This window comes from Macaca thibetana, chromosome 7 (genome assembly GCF_024542745.1).
Source record: "Macaca thibetana thibetana isolate TM-01 chromosome 7, ASM2454274v1, whole genome shotgun sequence".
In the NCBI taxonomy this organism is placed as follows: Eukaryota; Metazoa; Chordata; class Mammalia; order Primates; family Cercopithecidae; genus Macaca; species Macaca thibetana.
Window position 1 is genome coordinate 109047850 of NC_065584.1, and position 20423 is coordinate 109068272.

The 20423-nt window shown below is 49.8% G+C and overlaps 1 protein-coding gene across 1 annotated transcript in view; it reads left to right on the top strand.

Moving 5' to 3' along the window:
- The window catches only part of LOC126958086 (E3 ubiquitin-protein ligase HERC2), a 221225-nt gene that overhangs the window by 111950 nt on the left and 88852 nt on the right, over positions 1-20423 (top strand). Inside the window, exons 39-48 of the mRNA XM_050796222.1 lie at positions 1217-1398; positions 2221-2368; positions 2443-2639; positions 2744-2974; positions 4432-4570; positions 5850-5993; positions 12825-12967; positions 16923-17190; positions 17291-17427; positions 18302-18400. Of these exons, the coding sequence (XP_050652179.1) occupies positions 1217-1398; positions 2221-2368; positions 2443-2639; positions 2744-2974; positions 4432-4570; positions 5850-5993; positions 12825-12967; positions 16923-17190; positions 17291-17427; positions 18302-18400 (1688 nt within the window). The remainder of the gene's footprint in view (positions 1-1216; positions 1399-2220; positions 2369-2442; positions 2640-2743; positions 2975-4431; positions 4571-5849; positions 5994-12824; positions 12968-16922; positions 17191-17290; positions 17428-18301; positions 18401-20423) is intronic.

A 20423-nucleotide genomic window follows, 5' to 3' on the forward strand; every position in this document is an offset into this window, starting at 1 on the left:
GTGTCAGTGTGAGCACGAGTGACGTGTTATTGTGAGTGCGTGTGCATGAATGTGAGCATTTTGCTTGTGTCAGTGAGTGGGAGGTTGTAACAGTGTAGGTGTGAGTGTCAAGTGAGCAAGTGTGTGGGTACAGGTGTGAGTGGGTGAGTAATCGGTTGTGACTAGTGTTTAGGAGTGTGAGTGCATCTGAGTTTCTGTATGCATTGGGAGGGGTAAGTGTATGTGAGAGTGCATAGGAGTGTCAGCTTGCATCTTAGGTTGTGTGTGCATATGTGTGACTGGGATTGTGTGTGTGTGTTAGTGATTGCGACAGTGGTGTGAGTGCACCTGAGAGTGTGAGGGTGGGTGTGTGGATGCCCATGGGTGTGTCTGAATAACTTCGTATGGGTGTGAGTGTGAGGATGCGTATGAGGGTGTGAGAGTGTGTGTGAGCGCATACGAGTGTGCTGAAGGAAGGCAGGTATCCTCATAGGCTTGGATAGCTGAGGGCAGGGTGGGGAGGTGGGAGGCGAGAGCAGGTCCTGTGGGGCTGTGGGTGGGGTCCCTCAGGAGGGCCCAGCCTCCAAGCCTCAGCCTCCGTTCAGGGAGTAGTGGAGTCCTGGAGCCAGGGGGAGCAGAGGTGGGCCCACTTGTGCCACAATCCAATGGTGTAAACCTAGTGAAAACCTTTCCTTTTGTTAATGCAGATATAGTAAAGTTAGATTGGAAACTTACGGTGCAGATTAAATATAAGCAAGATTGTGGAGATATTTAAAACGAAATGAAAAAAATACAATAGATGCACTCTTGCAAATTAACTGCTATTTGAATTATAGATCATTTTCCTGTTGCCTAGAAACAATACATAGCTAAAATTCCCTAACTACTTTTACTACACATACTTAGAAGGTTTTAAAAATGCCTGTAGTCCCAGCTATTCAGGAGGGCGAGGCAGGAGGATCACTAGAGCCCAAGAGTTTTAGACCAACCTGGGCAACATAGTGAGAGCCCATCTCTAAAAAAAAAAAAAGAAAAATTCAGAAATGTTTCTTGAACTAACTTAAAAGTCGTCTTCCACTTCTCACTTTGAATTTGAATTAATTTACAAACTGCAATATATTTGTAAAGGAGCTTACTGTAGAAAATAAAATAGTAAGTTGATAAAAAAGTAAGGATTTACATTAGGGATTTATCTTTAGGGACTTGTTACCAAGCATGTCTGTTTTCCCTCCTGCAGCTTCTCCAAACAGGCTGGTGTGCAGGGAGCAGCACCGGAGCTGGTGCACGCTGGGGTTTGTGCGGAGCATCGCTCTCACACCGCAAGTGTGTGGCGCCCTCAGCTCCCCGCAGTGGATCACGCTGCTCATGAAGGTCGTGGAAGGGCATGCACCCTTCACTGCCGCCTCGCTGCAGAGGCAGGTAATGTGCTGCCAGGCAAAACCAGTTCCCTGAGAGAGGCATCCATGTACTGAAGTTCCCTGCCCTCAGAGTCAGGGGCCTTTATTCATTAACGAGTACAGAAAGGGTCTAGAAGTGACAGGATAGATTTTCTGGAGGCAAGGGGCAGAGGTCCTTGATAATTGGTAAGTCACTAACCTTTAGCTTACCTGCTTTTCTCTTCAGTGGTAAATCCTGCAACTACGCACTCATCTGCTTTACAGAATTTGTAGTGTAATTGTCTTAAGAATTAAACTAAAAATAATTCTTTTTTAATTAAACACATGCATCTGTAGTGTTGCTTTTTTCTAAAGTCCCTGACAATCCTAATCACTAATCAACTTGAGTGTAATTACCGGCTGTAAAATAATGAATCTCAAAATTTTCACATGATTGCTTGCATTATGAGAACAGAAAATAAAGAGAGGCCGGGCACAGTGGCTCATGCCTATAATCCCAGCACTTTGGGAGGCCGAGGCAGGTGTATCACGAGGTCAAGAGTTCGAGATCAGCCTGGCCAACATAGTGAAATCCTGTCTCTACTAAAAATACAAAAAAAGTGAGCTGGGCTTGGTGGTGGGTGCCTGTAATCTCAGCTACTTGGGAAGCTGAAGCAAGGAGAATTGCTTAAACCTGGGAGGCATGGGTTGTAGTGAGCTGAGATCGTGCCACTGCACTCCAGCCCAGGCGACAGGGCGAGACTCTGTCTCAAAAAAAAAAAAAAGGTAAAGAGAAAATAACAATCTGTAGTTTCTTAATCAGATTTTTTTTTAATGCTTGTCGTTTTAAATTGTCTTTTATCAGATCTTAGCTGTGCATTTATTGCAAGCAGTCCTTCCGTCATGGGACAAGACCGAAAGGGCGAGGGACATGAAGTGCCTTGTGGAGAAGCTGTTTGGCTTCTTGGGGAGCTTGCTCACTACCTGCTCTTCCGACGTGCCGTTACTCAGAGGTGGGTGGCTGTCTCCCTTCCCCGTGCCCTGGTGAGGAGCGGCGCAGCAGCTCCTCCCCTTGTTTCCTCCGCAGAGTCCACGCCCAGGCGGCGCAGGGCGCGCCCGCAGGCCTCGCTGACCGCCACGCACAGCAGCACACTGGCGGAGGAGGTGGTGGCGCTGCTGCGCACGCTGCACTCGCTGACTCAGTGGAACGGGCTCATCAACAAGTACATCAACTCCCAGCTCCGCTGCGTCACCCACAGCTTTGCAGGAAGGCCTTCCGAAGGGGTGGGTTTGTGCACTCAGAATTAATTTAGTTGAATGGTAAACCCGTAGGGATTGGGCAGCCCCGTGCATGTCCCTGGTCGAGCTCGCTGTTTGGTCTGCACTAGGCCCAGCTAGAGGACTACTTCCCCGACTCCGAGAACCCTGAAGTGGGGGGCCTCATGGCGGTCCTGGCTGTGATTGGAGGCATCGATGGTCGCCTGCGCCTGGGCGGCCAAGTTGTGCACGATGAGTTTGGAGAAGGCACCGTGACTCGCATCACCCCGAAGGGCAGAATCACCGTGCAGTTCTCCGACATGCGGACGTGTCGCGTGTGCCCACTGAGTCAGCTGAAACCAGTAGGTGAACTTGTGCTCGGTTACTGTACGATAAGGGGATTCAGCTTTACGCTAGAACCGGGCACCACCACTAGCATTTGAAAGAACTTGATTCTGGTACTTCAAGTTTGCCTTCCAGGAAGCTATGTGAGCTTGTGCTTCTGTGGTAAGCAGAGCCTGTCTCACAGGGCACCTAAGGCAGTGGTTCGTGTGTGTTTCAGCCTCAGAGACACGAGGGCTTTAGCAACCTAGAAGGTACCGTGCATCTATGAGGTAGTTCTAATTATTTTAAAATGTGAATTTATGAAGTTCACTTTTTATTGAACAACTCGTTTTAAAAAAACTTAAACATGTTTCCTTTTAAAAAAAACCTTTCTTCATGTAGAAAATGCATAGTTGTTTTGAGTGACATGACTTAATGTAGCAGCTACTGTCAACTTAACCTGTGAATCAGGGATGCACAGAGAGAAGGAGCCATTTACATTATTTTCATGTAGCCCAAGTGCAATCTTACTATATCTTTTTCTTTTTCTTTTTTTTTTTTTGAGATAAGAGTCTTCCTCTTGTCACAGGCTGGGGTGCAATGGCACGATCTTGTCGGCTCTCTGCAACCTTTGCCTCCCAGGTTCAGGCAATTCTCCTGCCTCAGCCTCCTGAGTAGCTGGGATTACGGTGTGTGCCACCACGCCTGGCTAATTTTGTATTTTTAGTAAAGACAGGGTGTCACTATGTTGGCCGGGCTGGTCTCAAACTCCTGACCTCAGGTGATCTGCCCGCCTTGGGCTCCCAAAGTGCTGGGATTACAGGTGTGAGCCACTGTGCCTGGCCTGACTATATTTTCTATAAAGTACTCTTTTTTATTTTTATAGGAATATATACATGTTGTAGAAAACTTGAAGTATATAGAAAATACCTGGCCGGGCGCGGTGGCTCAAGCCTGTAATCCCAGCACTTTGGGAGGCCGAGACGGGCGGATCACGAGGTCAGGAGTTCGAGACCATCCTGGCTAACACAGTGAAACCCCGTCTCTACTAAAAAAATACAAAAAACTAGCCGGGCGAGGTGGTGGGCGCCTGTAGTTCCGGCTACTCAGGAGGCTGAGGCAGGAGAATGGCGTAAAAACCTGGGAGGCGGAGCTTGCAGTGAGCTGAGATCCGGCCACTGCACTCCACCCTGGGCGACATAGCGAGACTCCGTCTCAAAAAAAAAAAAATACCTGAGAAGATAGTAACCACCATACTGATGTAATTATTGTTGACAGATTTGTAAAGAAAAATTAATGTAGATTATACTTACTATATGTGTAAGTCTGTATCTTGCCTTTAATATCATTTTAAAAAATGATTATTCTCAGCTCTAAAAAGGCTTATGGGTATGTGTGGCATTTCAGGATTAAGCCCATGGTTTTGATGACTTTCAGAATGTTTCATTTGTTAGTCATATTGGCCGCATGCTGACAGCTTCTGTGTCCTCTCCAGCTCCCTGCTGTGGCCTTCAATGTGAACAACCTGCCCTTCACAGAGCCCATGCTGTCTGTCTGGGCTCAGTTGGTGAACCTCGCTGGAAGCAAGTTAGAAAAGCACAAAATAAAGAAATCTACTAAACAGGCCTTTACAGGTCAGTACATGGTGCTGCTTGATGAAATAGCTGCCGTCTTAAATTCATGTTGTTTGTACAGTGTTCTTTCACGAGTGAGTTCACAGGCCTGCTAAAGTCCTGGGGTTCACGTGGGCTCACCATTTGTTGAGTTGCAGTTGGGAGTGTAACCCTGTGTTCGTGGTAATGACTGTTTTCAAGTCAGCCTTCGTCACCATGCTCGGAGCCACACTTAAAGAACCCCATGGCTCACACCCTCTTCTCAGTGTCACCCTTTATCCTAGAAGAAAAGTCTGTGTTCACCTCTTCTCTCCTCCCCTCCATCCCAGGGCCCTGTGGCCCAGTCACCCTGTTGGACCATGGCTCATGGCCTGTTCCCTGCCAGATCCAGGGGCCTCTGTCCTGGAAGCCACCTGGCTTGCTTGTGGCATTCAGAGTGGCTGAGACTGTAGCCTTGCTTGGCTCTGCCTTCCTTTGGGTCTAGAATGCAGCTCTCCCGAGTTTCTTTCTGTGTTCCTAGGGAGTTCTTCTCTCTGCTTGTTCTTTATATCCTGGACGTTCTCATGGCTTCACCCATAACTGTGGCATATTCTGCCCACCCTTCTTGAGTTTTCTCCCCTCTTGCTCCCACAGACCTACGATTGCTGCTTTAGCATTTATGATGTAAGCACTTTCAACTCTGGATCTCCCATTCACATCTCTGCTTGGAGGTGCAGTGCATGCAAATCGCAGCACGTCCGAAATTCAGCTGACCTTCTCTAGTAGCTGCCATTTCCCATTGTGGTGAATAAACCTGTCTGCCAGTTAAGTCGAGCCAGTGCCCGAGTGGCACCTGTGGCCCTGTTTCCTTCCCACCCCATGCTCTCCGTGCTTCTTCTGTGGCGTCTGCTATCAGATAAGCCTTGGGCATTGCTGCGATCTTCATCAGTTAAAGAGCTAGTAGAGCCGACAGATTCTCTCAGAGGAGTCTTAGAAGAAGAGTGAAAGCAGCTGAAACTTCAGCAACTTGGGGAACATTTGCTCATATTAATAGTAGCTAACATGGTGCTGTGTATAACCATTGAATCCTGCGTCCCATCAAGTTAGGTGCCTGGAGAGCAGGGAAGGAAGACCCAGGAAGCAGAAGGTGCTTACCCAGAAGCGCCGAGTGTAACACTGGGAAAGGCGAGCCCGTTGTCACAGACAGTGTGTGGTGGGCGGATTCCTGAAGGGCAGAATGTTACTCACCGCCATGTGGCAGAGGTTTGCTGAGGGAGTCTGAGCAGGGCACGCTCTTCTCACTGGATCTCTCCTTCCACAGGACAAGTGGACCTGGACCTGCTGCGGTGCCAGCAGTTGAAGCTATACATCCTGAAAGCAGGTCGGGCGCTGCTCTCCCACCAGGATAAACTGCGGCAGATCCTGTCTCAGCCAGCTGTTCAGGAAACTGGAACTGTTCATGCAGGTATCTTTTTAAAAAGTTCTTAAAGCTTTATAAGAAAGGCAGTAGAAAGTAGACAAAGGATGTGAACAATCAGTTCATAAAAATGGACATAGATGGCTTATAAATATACAAGAAAGACAAGTGGCCTGCCTAGCAACCACCAACTGTGGATAAAATTGTCATCGTCATCTTATAAGACAAGACAGAGGGCATCTGGTGGGTGGGGAGGGAAAAAGGTATTTTCATGCCTTCCCGTTTAAAGCTTGGTGCATGGGTCAGCAAAATTGATGGCACACGGGTATGTGTTAGAAATGCAGACTCCCAGGCTGCACCCCAGACCATAGAAATAGAACCTGTATTGTAACAAGAAGAACCTACGCTGGTTCTTCAGATGCACATGAAACAGCACTCCATGAACACGCTGCTGCTGGGAATTTCAGTTGGTGTAGCCATCTGATAAGCGTCTGAAGAAATGAGACGGACTTTGAAATTCATACATGTAGGTATGTGTTTATATACTTTGATACAGCAAGTCTTTCTGTGGGACTTTATCACACGAAGAGGCATGTAAAGATAATATGTTCACCAGCCCGGCATGGTGGCTCATGACTAATCCCAGCACTTTGGGAGGCCGAGGTGGGCGGATCACGAGGTCAGGAGATCGAGACCAGCTTGGCCAAGATGGTGAAACTGCATCTCTATTAAAAATACAAAAAGTTTGCCGGTCATGGTGGTGGACACCTGTAGTCCCAGCTACTCGGGAGGCTGAGGCAGGAGAATGGCGTGAACCCGGGAGGTGGAGCTTGCAGTGAGCCAAGATCGTACCACTGCACTCCAGCCTGGGGACAGAGGGAGACTCTGTCTCAAAAAAAGAAAAAAAACAAAGCAAAAGTTAGCGGGACATAGTGGTGGCCCATGCCGGTAATCCTAGCTACTTGGGAGGCTGAGGCAGGAGAATCGCTTGAACCTGGGAGGCAGATGTTGCAGTGTGTGCGGAGTGCAATTGTGCCACTGCACTCCAGCCTGGGCGACAGAGTGAGACCTTGTCTCAAAAAAATAAGTAAATAATGTATTCAGCAATGTCGTTATGGCCTCCTTTTTGGTATTGTTTTTATGTTGATAAACTGTAGACACCAAAATACCCATTCTTATATTGTGTATCCATACAGTGTAATATCTTGGTGCCATTCAAAATGATGGTACATAATAGAGTCTTCCCTCAGTATCCATGTGGATGAGTTCCTAGACCCCCAGTTATACCAGAATTCACTAATGCTTAAGGCCCTTCTATAAAATGGTGTAGTATATGCATATAACCTATGCACATTCTCCCAAATACTTTAAAAATATAAGTGATATGTAGGCCGGGTGTGGTGGCTCACACCTGTAATCCCAGCACTTTGGGAGGCTGAGGTGGGTGGATCACAAGGTCAGCAGATCAAGACCATCCTGGCTAACACAGTGAAACTCCATCCCTACTGAAAATACAAAAAATTAGCTGGGTGTGGCGGCGGGCGCCTGTAGTCCCAGCTACTCGGGAGTCTTGAGGCAGGAGAATGACCTGAACCTGGGAGGCGGAGCTTGCAGTGAGCCGAGATTGTGCCACTGCACTCCAGCCTGGGTGACAGAGCGAGACTCTGTCTCAATAAATAAGTAAATAAATAAATAAATAAAATGATATGTCAATAGTTGTTAACTATTTTTTTAAAAAATTTGTATTTTTAAGAATTGTTTTACTTATTTCTGAATATTTTTGATCTGTGGTTTGTTGAATCTTTGGATGAAGAACCCATGGCTATTGAGGGCTAGCTGTATATGTTTAGTGCCATGGAAACATGAAAATGATAAGTAAACAAAAGCACATTGCTATGTGTATCCGTTTATAGATATGCCATAGTTCATCTGTTTAGCAAAATAGTGACACAGTAATCTTTGGTGGAATTTAGCTGTCTTTATTTTCTTTATATTTCTCTATATTTAGTTTTCTAGAATGAGCTTGTGTCACTTTTAATAGAAAAAAACAAACGTTTTTTGATCACCTACTATTGAAAGACATTATGCTAAGTGTTTTGGGGAGAAGTTCTTTTCTGTGATCATTGCTCTCTGGAGTTTGGATGAGGAGAGGAAGCGAATGCAGATAGCTCTGTCTGTCCGCGGGGCCCAGGGCGGTGAGGTGTGAGTGGTTCCACAGGCCTCCGTCTGTCCGCGGGGGTGGTGAGGTGCGAGCGGTTCTACAGGCCTCCGTCTGTCCGCGGGGCCGTGGCGGTGAGGTGTGAGTGGTTCCACAGGCCTGTCTGTCCGCGGAGGCGGTGAGGTGTGAGCGGTTCCACAGGCCTGTCTGTGTGCGGGGCTGGGGGCGGTGAGGTGCGAGCGGTTCCACAGGCCTCTGTCTGTCCGCGGGGCCCAGGGCGGTGAGGTGTGAGTGGTTCCACAGGCCTGTCTGTGTGCGGGGCTGGGGGCGGTGAGGTGTGAGTGGTTCCACAGGCCTGTCTGTGTGCGGGGTGAGTGGTTCCACAGGCCTGGGGGGGGCGGTGAGGTGTGAGCGGTTCCACAGGCCTGTCTGTGTGCGGGGCTGGGGGCGGTGAGGTGTGAGTGGTTCCACAGGCCTCTGTCTGTCCGCGGGGCCCAGGGCGGTGAGGTGTGAGTGGTTCCACAGGCCTCTGTCTGTCCGCGGGGGCAGTGAGGTGTGAGTGGTTCCACAGGCCTCCGTCTGTCCGCGGGGGCGGTGAGGTGTGAGCGGTTCCACAGGCCTCTGTCCGCGGGGCCGTGGCCTCTGTGGTGGCCGTGTGGTGAGGTGTGAGCGGTTCCACAGGCCTCTTGTCTGTCCGCGGGGCTGGTGAGGTGCGAGCGGTTCCACAGGCCTCCGTCTGTCCACGGGGCCGTGGCGGTGAGGTGTGAGTGGTTCCACAGGCCTCCGTCTGTCCGCGGGGGCAGTGAGGTGTGAGTGGTTCCACAGGCCTCTGTCCGCGGGGGCGGTGAGGTGTGAGCGGTTCCACAGGCCTCCGTCTGTCCGCGGGGCCGTGGTGGTGAGGTGTGAGCGGTTCCACAGGCCTCTTGTCTGTCCGCGGGGCTGGTGAGGTGCGAGCGGTTCCACAGGCCTCCGTCTGTCTGCGGGGCCCTGGCGGTGAGGTGTGAGTGGTTCCACAGGCCTCCGTCTGTCCGCGGGGGCGGTGAGGTGTGAGCGGTTCCACAGGCCTCCGTCTGTCCACGGGGCCGTGGCGGTGAGGTGTGAGTGGTTCCATAGGCCTCTGTCTGTCCGCGGGGCCGGGGCGGTGAGGTGTGAGCGGTTCCACAGGCCTCCGTCTGTCCGCGGGGGCGGGGCGGTGAGGTGTGAGTGGTTCCACAGGCCTCCGTCTGTCCGCGGGGGCGGTGAGGTGTGAGCGGTTCCACAGGCCTCTGTCCGCGGGGCCGTGGCGGTGAGGTGTGAGCGGTTCCACAGGCCTCCGTCTGTCCGCGGGGCCGGGGCGGTGAGGTGTGAGCGGTTCCATAGGCCTCTGTCTGTCCGCGGGGCCGTGGCGGTGAGGTGTGAGTGGTTCCATAGGCCTCTGTCTGTCCGCGGGGGCGGGGGCGGTGAGGTGTGAGCGGTTCCACAGGCCTCCGTCTGTCCGCGGGGGCGGTGAGGTGTGAGTGGTTCCACAGGCCTCCGTCTGTCCGCGGGGGCGCGGTGAGGTGTGAGCGGTTCCACAGGCCTCTGTCCGCGGGGCCCGTGGCGGTGAGGTGTGAGCGGTTCCACAGGCCTCCGTCTGTCCGCGGGGCCGGGGCGGTGAGGTGTGAGTGGTTCCACAGGCCTCTGTGTGTCCGCGGGGCCGGGGACGGTGAGGTGTGAGCGGTTCCACAGGCCTCCGTCTGTCTGCGAGGCCGGGGGCGGTGAGGTGTGAGCAGTTCCACAGGCCTGTCTGTCTGCGGGGGCCGGGGGGGGTGCGAGCGGTGAGGTGTGAGCGGTTCCACAGGCCTCCGTCTGTCCGCGGAGGCGGTGAGGTGTGAGCGGTTCCACAGGCCTCCGTCTGTCCGCGGGGCCGGGGGCGGTGAGGTGTGAGCGGTTCCACAGGCCTGTCTGTCCGCGGAGGCGGTGAGGTGAGAGCGGTTCCACAGGCCTCCGTCTGTCCGCGGGGGGCCGGGGGGTGCGGTGAGGTGTGAGCGGTTCCACAGGCCTGTCTGTCCGCGGAGGCGGTGAGGTGCGAGCGGTTCCACAGGCCTGTCTGTCTGCGGGGCCGGGGGCGGTGAGGTGCGAGCGGTTCCACAGGCCTCCGTCTGTCCGCGGGGCCGGGGCGGTGAGGTGCGAGCGGTTCCACAGGCCTGTCTGTCCGCGGAGGCGGTGAGGTGCGAGCGGTTCCACAGGCCTGTCTGTCCGCGGAGGCGGTGAGGTGCGAGCGGTTCCACAGGCCTCTGTCTGTCCGCGGGGCCAGGGCGGTGAGGTGTGTGAGTGGTTCCACAGGCCTCTGGAGCCAGTGGCAGATGAGCACTGCACAGGCAGCCTTTGAAGGCTGTGGCGGACACATGCCGGCAGACAAGCCTCTGCTGGTGGTGGAGCCAGGAGGAACAGGAGTAAAAGTGGCGAGTCTTTGGAAGCGTGTTGAGCAGCTCTGCTTTGCGTGGAGCCCAGGGTTTGTTGATAAGTGGTGGGGCTGAAACTAGACGGGTGGTTGACATCCTGTTACAGAGTACCTTGGAGACCAGGGTGAAACTTGAGGCCCACTTGGAAAGCTGTGGTAGGGGCCACATGGTAAGCGTTGACCTTCGGGTGATACAGCTGCTAGTAAGGTATAGGAGTATCTGAAACGGGAGATGACAGAGATGGAGATTTGCTCCTGTGTCAGGTGATGAGGGGGAAGGCATGAAAACGGAAAGAAGATTCTGGTGGAAGGAGGGTGCCATCCACTGTGATGGTGTAGTCTTGGAGATGACAACTTTGTGGGGAACCAGCAGAAAGTGGAAGATGCCTGCTCTTTCAAGCTTGAGTTGAGGGGAGAATAGTGAGTAGTGCGTTTGAAAAAAATAAGCAAGTCCAGTCGAATGTGGAGTTTGTGGGTTTGTTTCTTAATCTTAAGAGGAGAGGATGCTATGAAATTAATTTTAAACCTGCTGAGGGTGAAAGAAAGCGATTGAAAGCATAGAATCAATCAATAGCAGAGGTTGTAGGGAACGTGAAGATTTCCCAGTTGTAGAGACTGAGAGATTGGAGCCCGGGAATTGGATTGGCTGTTCTGTTCTGCGCTCAGCCCAGGGAGCAGTTACCGCAGACCTGAATCAGGATTATCAAGGCTGCTTTGGGCCGAGCAGGGACTCTGGACAGAGCTAGATTGACAAAACTGCTGTGCACCTGTTTCTGTACATTTTTATGGGAACACAGGCACACCACTTGTTCACACATCATCTCTGGCTGCTTTTGCTCTACAGTGGCAGAGTTGAATAGTTGGGACAGAAACTGTACAGCCCATCGGCCTAAACTATTTACTCTCTGGCCCTTTAAGAGAAAGATTTCCAGCCCCTGGTCTAGTTAGCCGAAATTGTCACTGAAGAAAACCGGTACATGCAAATGCTGTGAGTGCCTCGATGAGTACCTAGATTGTGTGCTGTGGGCTTCAGGGCAGTGAATCTCCCTAGGGCTGTGTCAAACAGAGTCCTAAAGGCTGCACCTAAAGCTACTCATAACAGACAAAAAGCCATCTCCCTGAGCACATAACACATTTGGAATTGGGGTCACTTAATGATCTCAACAAGGCTTAGCTAAAAAAGCTACAGCTAGAAATATGCACGTGGGATGTGTCTGTGTCGGGGTTTGAAGCTGTGAGTGAACATGAAAGAGTGTGTAGGCCAGGCATGGTGGCTCAATCCTGTAATCCCAACACTTTGAGAGGCCAAGGCGGGCCGATCACCTGAGGTCAGGAGTTTGAGACCAGGCTGGCCAACATGGTGAAACCCCATCTGTACTAAAAATAGAAAAATTAGCCTGGCGTGGTGGTGTGTGCCTGTATTCCCAGCTACCGGGAAGGCTGATGCAGGAGAATTGCTTCAGCCAGGAGGCAGAGGTTGCAGTGAGCTGAGATTGTGCCACTGCACTCCAGCCTGGGCAACAGAGTGAGACTCCATCTCAAGAAAAAGAGAAAGAATCAGATCAAGTGCAGAAATCTGGAAAGGAGCATTTGTTGGCTCTAAGAGACAGATGCCCTAATGAAGGACAGACAGAGACCAAAAGCAGGCAGTGAAAGTGGTTTAGAGTCTAGTTCTTTTTTTTTTTTTGAGTTGGAGTTTCCCTCTGTTGCCAGGCTGGAGTGCAGTGGCGTGATCTCGGCTCACTGCAACCTCCGACTCCCTGGTTCAAGCAATTCTCCTGCCTCAGCCTTGCCAGTAGCTGGGATTACAGGCACGCAGCACCACGCCCAGCTAATATTTGTTTTTTTGAGATGGACTCTCACTATGTTGGCCAGGCTGGAGTGCAGTGGCGTGATCTCAGCTCACTGCAAGCCCCACCTCCCGGGTTCACGCCATTCTCCTGCCTCAGCCTCCCGAGTAGCTGGGACTACAGGTGCCCACCACCACGCCTGGCTAATTTTTTGTATTTTTAGTAGAGACGGGGTTTCACCGTGTTAGCCAGGATGGTCTCAATCTCCTGGACCTCGTGATCCGCCTGCCTCGGCCTCCCAAAGTACTGGGATTACAGGTGTGAGCCACCGCGCCCGGCCTAGAGTCTAATTTTTGTTTGATGTCTGAACCTTGAAGATTTTGGTTTTCTATCACATAATGAGGCAGAAGTCATACCTGATTTAACATGCTCAATGCATTTCCTTTAACAGTAAAGTGGTGTTCGCAGTTGAAAATAGAATCTTACACATGTTTTGTTTTTAAATTCAGATGATGGAGCAGTGGCATCACCTGACCTTGGGGACATGTCTCCTGAAGGGCCACAGCCCCCCATGATCCTCTTGCAGCAGCTGCTGGCCTCGGCCACCCAGCCGTCTCCTGTGAAGGCCATATTTGATAAACAGGAACTTGAGGTACAGCCAGGCAGCCTTGACAGTTTTTAATCCACAGTACTAAATTGTGAACAATTTTTTTCTAGATGTATACTTTCTTAAGGATCTATTCTGAATTTTAAATGATAGTATGCAAATAATTCTAATGATGCATTAGGTTTTAACCATGTTTGTGCATAGTCTGCAGAAAATTATAATACTAAAGACGGAGAGGGTTGAAGTTTAACCTTATTTTGGATTTGTGTAAATCATTAAAAAATATTAACTAGATGCAGCATGGGTTAAATGCTCACATCTTCATGAAGGGATCTTTTTCCAGGAAGTAGAGTTATTCAAAGAGGCTCATCAGGACCCTGGCACCCACTTGTTTGTTTCATTCACTCAGGAGCCTCTTTGGGTGTGCTCTGGTGCCGCCAGCCTCTCAGCTCTCCCCATGCTGTGGAGCAGGTGAGGGCAGTGGCGAGGCGCACTGTCAGGGCTATAGGCTGTTCCCACAGAAGAGGCCACGTGATTGAGTGTAAGAGGGATGGGAGCTTTCATGGCTGGCAACATAGAGGATTAGAGATGTTCCTGCTGTGTAATACATTAAAAATCTGGGTAAAATATCAAAGACAAAAATAAAACTGTCAGTATTCAGTTTGGCAGTCAGAAATTACCCTAACAGAAACCCTCAGCGAGCAGGGCCCTTCTCAAAGCAAGGGTCCAGGTGAGGCAGCCTCTGCCTTGGGCAGGTGGGAGCCCTCCCCCAGTCCTAGAATGAGCTGGAAAGATGGTGGGGGGTGCAAAGGGAGAAAGCAAGAGACGAGTGTGGGCAGGAAGGGAGGAGGTTGGCCGTGAGCTCTTCCGAACTCCAGCTTCTTCTCAGGTCTGGGAACCTCTGAGGTGAAGGTTCATTTCAGAGGGCCTGGTTGTGTTTCCAGCCTCCCTGGCAGAGATAAAGAGAAGACTTTATCTCAACTTGCTGAGCAAGTTGAGAGCGCGTGGGGTGGTGCACAGCCTGCAGTCATGCTGGGAGATGCCGAATGTTAACACCTAGAAGGCCACGTAGAGTTGTCTTTCAGGAATTGCAAAGGACTGTTGTACCAAAAAGAGACCTTCCGCTGTTTTCTCTCCATGGATTCCGATGGAAAGTCGTTGTTCTTATCTCTTCTTTTGTATGAAATGTCTTTTTTCTCTGGTTGCTTTTCGTATTTTCTGTTATCTTTGGTTTTCTGCGGTTTCACTGAGCTGGGCTCATGTGTGCCATGGTGGCCCACGCCACCCATCCCACCATCCTCCTTGAAATTTGCTTAAGCTGCTTGCATCTTTGGCTTGATTTTTGTTCCCTTACCAAATTTGGAAACTTTTGACTATTGTTTTTTCCCCTATCTTGCTCCTTTTGTTCTTTTCTGGAAATACTCTTATACATCTGTTACACTGTTAGTGAGTTCCTTTTAGGATTTTAATAGAAAGTCTTTTTTCTCATTGTTAGTAGCTTGGTTAGTTTCTCTTGATCTGTTTGAAAGGTCAAGATGCTTTGCTTTGTTGGGCCTAATCTGTTAAGTCCATCCAAGAAATACTTTATTTTATATTTCTCACTCTCTTATTTCCATTTGGCTCTCATTTAATAGTTTTATATCTCTTCTGATAGTTCCTGTCGTCATCCCTTAAGTCTATCCTTTTTTTTATTAGACGGAGTCTTGCTCTGTCACCAGGCTGGAGTGCATTGGCATGATCTCGGCTCACTGCAACCTCTGACTTCTGGGTTCAAGTGATTCTCCTGCCTCAGCCTCCCGAGTAGCTGGGACTACAGGTGCCCGCTACCACGCCCGGCTAATTTTTGTATATTTAGTAGAGCTAGGGTTTCACCATGTTAGCCAGGCTGGTCTTGAACTCCTGACCTCGTGATCTACCCACCTTGGCCTCCCAAAGTGCTGGGATTACAGGTGTGAGCCACCACACCTGGCCAAATCTGTCTTTTACTATACTTTTTTTTTTTTTTTTTTTTTTTGAGACGGAGTCTTGCTCTGTTGCCCAGGCTGGAGTGCAGTGGCCGGATCTCAGCTCACTGCAAGCTCCACCTCCCAGGTTCACGCCATTCTCCTGCCTCAGCCTCCCGAGTAGCTGAGACTACAGGTACCTGCCACCTCGCCCGGCTAGTTTTTTGTATTTTTTTTTAGTAGAGATGGGGTTTCACCGTGTTAGCCAGGATGGTCTTGATCTCCTGACCTCGTGATCCGCCCGTCTTGGCCGCCCAAAGTGCTGGGATTACAGGCTTGAGCCACCGTGCTCGGCCTACTATACATTTTAAAACATATGATAGTTATGTTGAATTTCTTGTTTGCTAATTCTAATGTCTGCCCACCTGTTGGTGTGCTGTTCTTTGCAGTTTTTTTTTTTTCCTTGATTATAGTCAGTTTTTGGTGGTGGTTCTTCACATATGTGAGAATTTTGATTTCATTCTGGACTCTTTGGACATTACATTGTATTGACTCTGAGTTCCTCCTCTGGAGAACGGGGAGTTTTCTTCTCATAGGCAGTTCAGTACCTGGCACTCCTTGATCCTGAGGTGGCTTGGTGCTAGGGTTTCTGATAATTTTTTATATGCCCTTAGCCCTGGTTGTGAATCCTTAATTCTCAAGGATTTAGAATCTCTTCTGGGCTTCACTGGAAGCTCTGACATTCTCCTCCCTACCTCTAGTTGGTTGAGCTTGAGCCTCAGGTGCTGTCCTGGCCCTGGGCAGCTGGGGAGCCCCTGCAACCTTCCAGCAGTCCCTTTGTGCGGAGCCAGGCTCTTCAGAGGTGCTTCAGCTGAGATTCAGCTGTAGATAAGTGGGTAGTTCGTCCGAACATTTTGTGGTTTTCCCTCTGCGGTTTCTTTCTCAGGCAGGCTTTCCCTCGCATTCTGGTTGCTCTGGCAGGCGGGACCCCAGCCCCTGCAGTGCAGGAAGGTGCACTGTCTGTGGTTAAACGTGCATCTTGCCTGCAGGCTTCTCTGCGTCACGGGTTGTGCTCATTTTATTGCTGATTGCTTCAGCTATTCTCCGGTGCCCTCAAGCAGTTTTATAGAATATTTTATCCAGAGTTCATGATTATTATCAGCCAAGGGTTGGTCCAGTGCACCCTAACTCCCCGTTATCAGAACCAGAACTCTTGGCTCAATCTGGCTCTGAATTTTGAACTTTTAGCATGAAAACTATCACTTCCAAGTTACCCAGACTTCACTGCAGAACCCTAGTCTTTGATACTTCTGAGCACTGGGGGATTCCACAGTGTCCTCGGTTTCTTCCTGATTCCTTCCTCACATGGTCAGTTTAACAAAATAGCAAGTCAGTGCTATGAGAGCAGCTCGGGAGGGGACTAGAGAGTTGCAGACAGATGAGGGCAGTGCTGTTTGCGTTGTCGGTGGGGAGTTCCCAGCTGCAGAGACGCAGTTTAGATGTTCACTGTTTCATTGCAGTGTGTTTCCCAACTAATACTCTTTTATTTCTCTTATTTTGTAATACCTTGTTTAACCTCACTGTGGTTATTTAACCCTTGAATAGTTGGGGGTTGGTTTAATGGTACATGAGAGTCCTGTGTCATTTCTGGCCTGTCTAAAACACAGGTGCCTGTGGTCACCACCGTGCCCAGTTAAGGCGGGGGGAATGCCTTTCTCCCCGCTCCCACCTCAAGCCCCTGTGACTGCTCGCTTAGGGCTGTGATGACATTTTCCTTAATGGACATTGATACTTGGCTAATTTAGTAGGCTCTCTGTCTGCTGAAACAGGGAAGTTATTTTACCACCAAGTATTTTCTCTGCATTAAACTGCAAAACTTGGCTTTGTCATTTTCTAACATGTTTTAGGAACTCACTGAAAAATGCACATGTGAATGTGGGCTTTCTAGACTTGCATAGCGCAGTTCACAATAGAAGGCCATCACCCCCGTGTTCCTAGACTGTGTAAGCTAGCCGAGGGCACTTCCCAAACCTTCCAGGACCCTCTTGTCTGCCTAGGCTGCTGCACTGGCCGTGTGCCAGTGCTTGGCTGTGGAGTCCACTCACCCTTCGAGCCCAGGATTTGAAGACTGCAGCTCCAGTGAGGCCACCACGCCTGTTGCCGTGCAGCACATCCGCCCGGCCAGAGTGAAGAGGCGCAAGCAGTCTCCCGTTCCCGCCCTGCCCATTGTGGTGCAGCTCATGGAGATGGGATTTCCCAGAAGGAACATCGAGTTTGCGCTGAAGTCTCTCACCGGTGCTTCCGGGAATGCATCCGGCTTGCCTGGTACTTCATTTTCCTGGCCTCTGCTTGCGTGTGTGTGGGTTCCCGCTTCAGGGCTGTTGGTTCACAGTAGCCTGTGGTGGGCTGTGTGTGCTTCTCTTAGGTGTGGAAGCCTTGGTCGGGTGGCTGCTGGACCACTCCGACGTCCAGGTCACGGAGCTCTCGGATGCAGACACAGTGTCCGACGAGTATTCTGATGAGGAGGTGGTGGAGGACATGGACGATGCTGCCTACTCCATGGTCAGTGCCTCCTGTGTGACCGCCTGCACCTGGGCCGCTGTCTGTCTCGCGCTCTGACAATCTTACACCTTGGCTTTCTCTGTCTCTTGAAAGAACTAACTGTACCTACTGTGGACTGTTTCATAAAACCAACTTATGGTATTGCCGGGCACAGGACAAAGCTGTGTTTTACTCTTGAAGACGTGATTGGGTTTCTATATCATAATTACTTTTAGCTTTAGAACAGACCCTTGTTCAAACATCTAATGATCTTCAGTAGCCATTAGAAGATATTTTATTAAAATACCATGTTTTGACACATCAGTTTCTGACCCGAGTAAATTGTTCATAGGATTAATTTGGAAGTGTCTTGGAAATTTTGTATACTTGTAGCTTTTGAGATCCATTTCTGCCTACTATGCTACTGCTATTAGTCTTTTTTTTTTTTTTTTTATGAGATGGAGTCTTGCTCTGTCACCCAGGCTGGAGTCCAGTGGCCAGATCTCGGCTCACTGCAAGCTCCGCCTCCCGGGTTCACGCCATTCTCTTGCCTCAGCCTCCCAATTAGCTGGGACTACAGGCGCTTGCCACCTCGCCTGGCTAGTTTTTTGTATTTTTTTTTAATAGAGACGGGGTTTCACCGTGTTTGCCAGGATGGTCTCGATCTCCTGACCTCGTGATCCGCACGTCTCGGCCTCCCAAAGTGCTGGGATTACAGGCTTGAGCCACCGCGCCCGGCCTATTAGTCTTTTTTAAATGAAGATCTTTATAGGGAAAATAAAGGATTTCATCCTCTACTTTTTAATATTTTAGATTTCACAGACTTATTTCTTTTTGAGTAGGTTTATCGAGTTGTCCTTTTTTTTTATTCTTTGAATGTATTTATCTCTTGTAGTCTACTGGTGCTGTTGTGACGGAGAGCCAGACCTACAAAAAACGAGCTGATTTCTTGAGTAATGATGATTATGCTGTATATGTGAGAGAGAATATTCAGGTGAGTAATCGTCTTAAGCTGGAGCCTCGATCCGTTTTTCATTCAGCAGATATTTGAGTATGTCCTATATGCCAAACATCAGTGGACAGAGGTCCCTGCCCTCAGGGAACTTGCTTTCTGGTGCTAGAAGACATACCTCACCAGTGAGCTCATGACAGGCTAGAAGGTGCTGTGTACCCTGGAATGAGAAAGAGCAGACCACAGTAAAGGGGTGGGAGTGGGGGCACATTGCAGGGATGGGGGGCTACAATGAGAAAGTGAGATGGGTGCAAAGCCTGCAGGGTGTGAAGGGTGGCTCAGCAGGACGGGCGGCACCCAGACAGAGGCTGCTGTGGCTGCCCCAGAGTAGTCAGAGGACAGAGGGGCAGATGATGGGCTCGGGGGAAGCCAGAGAGCACAAGTGGCCTGTCCACGGTGGACATGGCGCAGAGATGGCAGTTTTCTGCTAGCCCCGCTTGTGACACTTCCTACATACCTTTCCTTGTTTTTCTTATGTAATTCTCATTGCCATCAAACTTTAAAAATCTAATTATGTTTTATATAGCCCTTTATCTACTTTAAATCATTTCTTGTCCTAATTCTCTTGTTTTAGTATGTTTTAGAGAAAATCCCCCAAATCATCTCATTTCACCTGTATATATGTCAGTATATATCCCTAATGAAGAATCTTAACATGATGACATTTCTGTTTACCAACATTACCTAACAAAAGAAATAATACTTCCTTAATATCATCTCATACCTAATGCTTGCTTGTAGTTTTCCAGTTTTCTCAGAAATGGCTTTAATGGTTAGTTTTTGAACTTGGATACAGCCAAGATTGTATGCCTTATCTGCATTTGGTTGGTGGATCTTTGAAGTCTATTTCAACCTAGAGTGGTTCCCCCTTGTCTTAGCTCAGTCTGCTGTAACACAGTACCATAGATTGGCGGCTTCAACAGCGGATACTTATTTTTCATGGTTCTGGAGGCTGGAAATCCAAGATCAGGGTGCCAGCTTGGCTGGTTTCTGGTGATGGCCCTTTTCCTGGCTTGTAGGTGGCTACCTTTTTTTTGTTTTTTTTTGAGATGGAGTCTTGCTCTGTCGCCCAGGCTAGAGTGCAGTGGTGCGATCTCCACTCACTGCAACCTCCGCCTCCCGGGTTCACGCCATTCTCCTGCCTCAGCCTCCCGAGTAGCACGCCCGGCTAATTTTTTTGTATTTTTAGAAGAGAAGGGATTTCACCATGTTAGCCAGGATGGTTTTGATCTCCTGACCTTGTGATCCACCTGGTCAGGTGACTGCCTTCTTGCTATGTCCTCCTGTGGATGTGGGGCTGGGGATGTGGGGAGCTGGAGCTAACAGGGGAGGACTGGTGTCTGTTGTTTTTTTTTTTTTGAAATGAAGTATTGCTCTTGTTGCCAAGGCTGGAGCACAGTGACACGATCTTGGCTCACTGCAACTTCTGCCTCCTGGGTTCAAGCGATTCTCCTGCCTCAGCCTCCCGGGTAGCTGAGATTACAGACATGTACCACCACGCCTGGTTAATTTTATATTTTTAGTAGAGACGAGGTTTCTCCATGTTGGTCAGGCTGGTCTCAAACTCCTGACCTCAGGTTATCTGCCCGCCTTGGCCTCCCAAAGTGCTGGGATTACAGGCGTGAGCCACTGCGCCCGGCCTGGAGTCTCTTATAAAGACCCTAATCCTGTTGGGTCAGATCCCCACTCTTAGGACCTGATTTTACCTTAATGACCTCCTTAGAGGCCCTGTCTCCTAATACAGCTACATTAGGAGTTGGGACTTCATGAATTTTGCGGGGGACGCAAACATTCATTTCATAGTAACCCTCCTTCTCCCTTCCTCTCCTTTCATGCTGTTTATTTGTGGGTGAAACTATGTCTTCCGAATGTCTTATAGTCTGGATTGGGTGGGGGCTTCCTTGTGGTGGTGGCTAACATCTTCTTCTCTCCCTGTTTCTCCAATACAGTAGGAGTTAGGGTTGAAGGGTGGTTGGACCAGGCTGAATCTCAGGCAGGAAGCTTC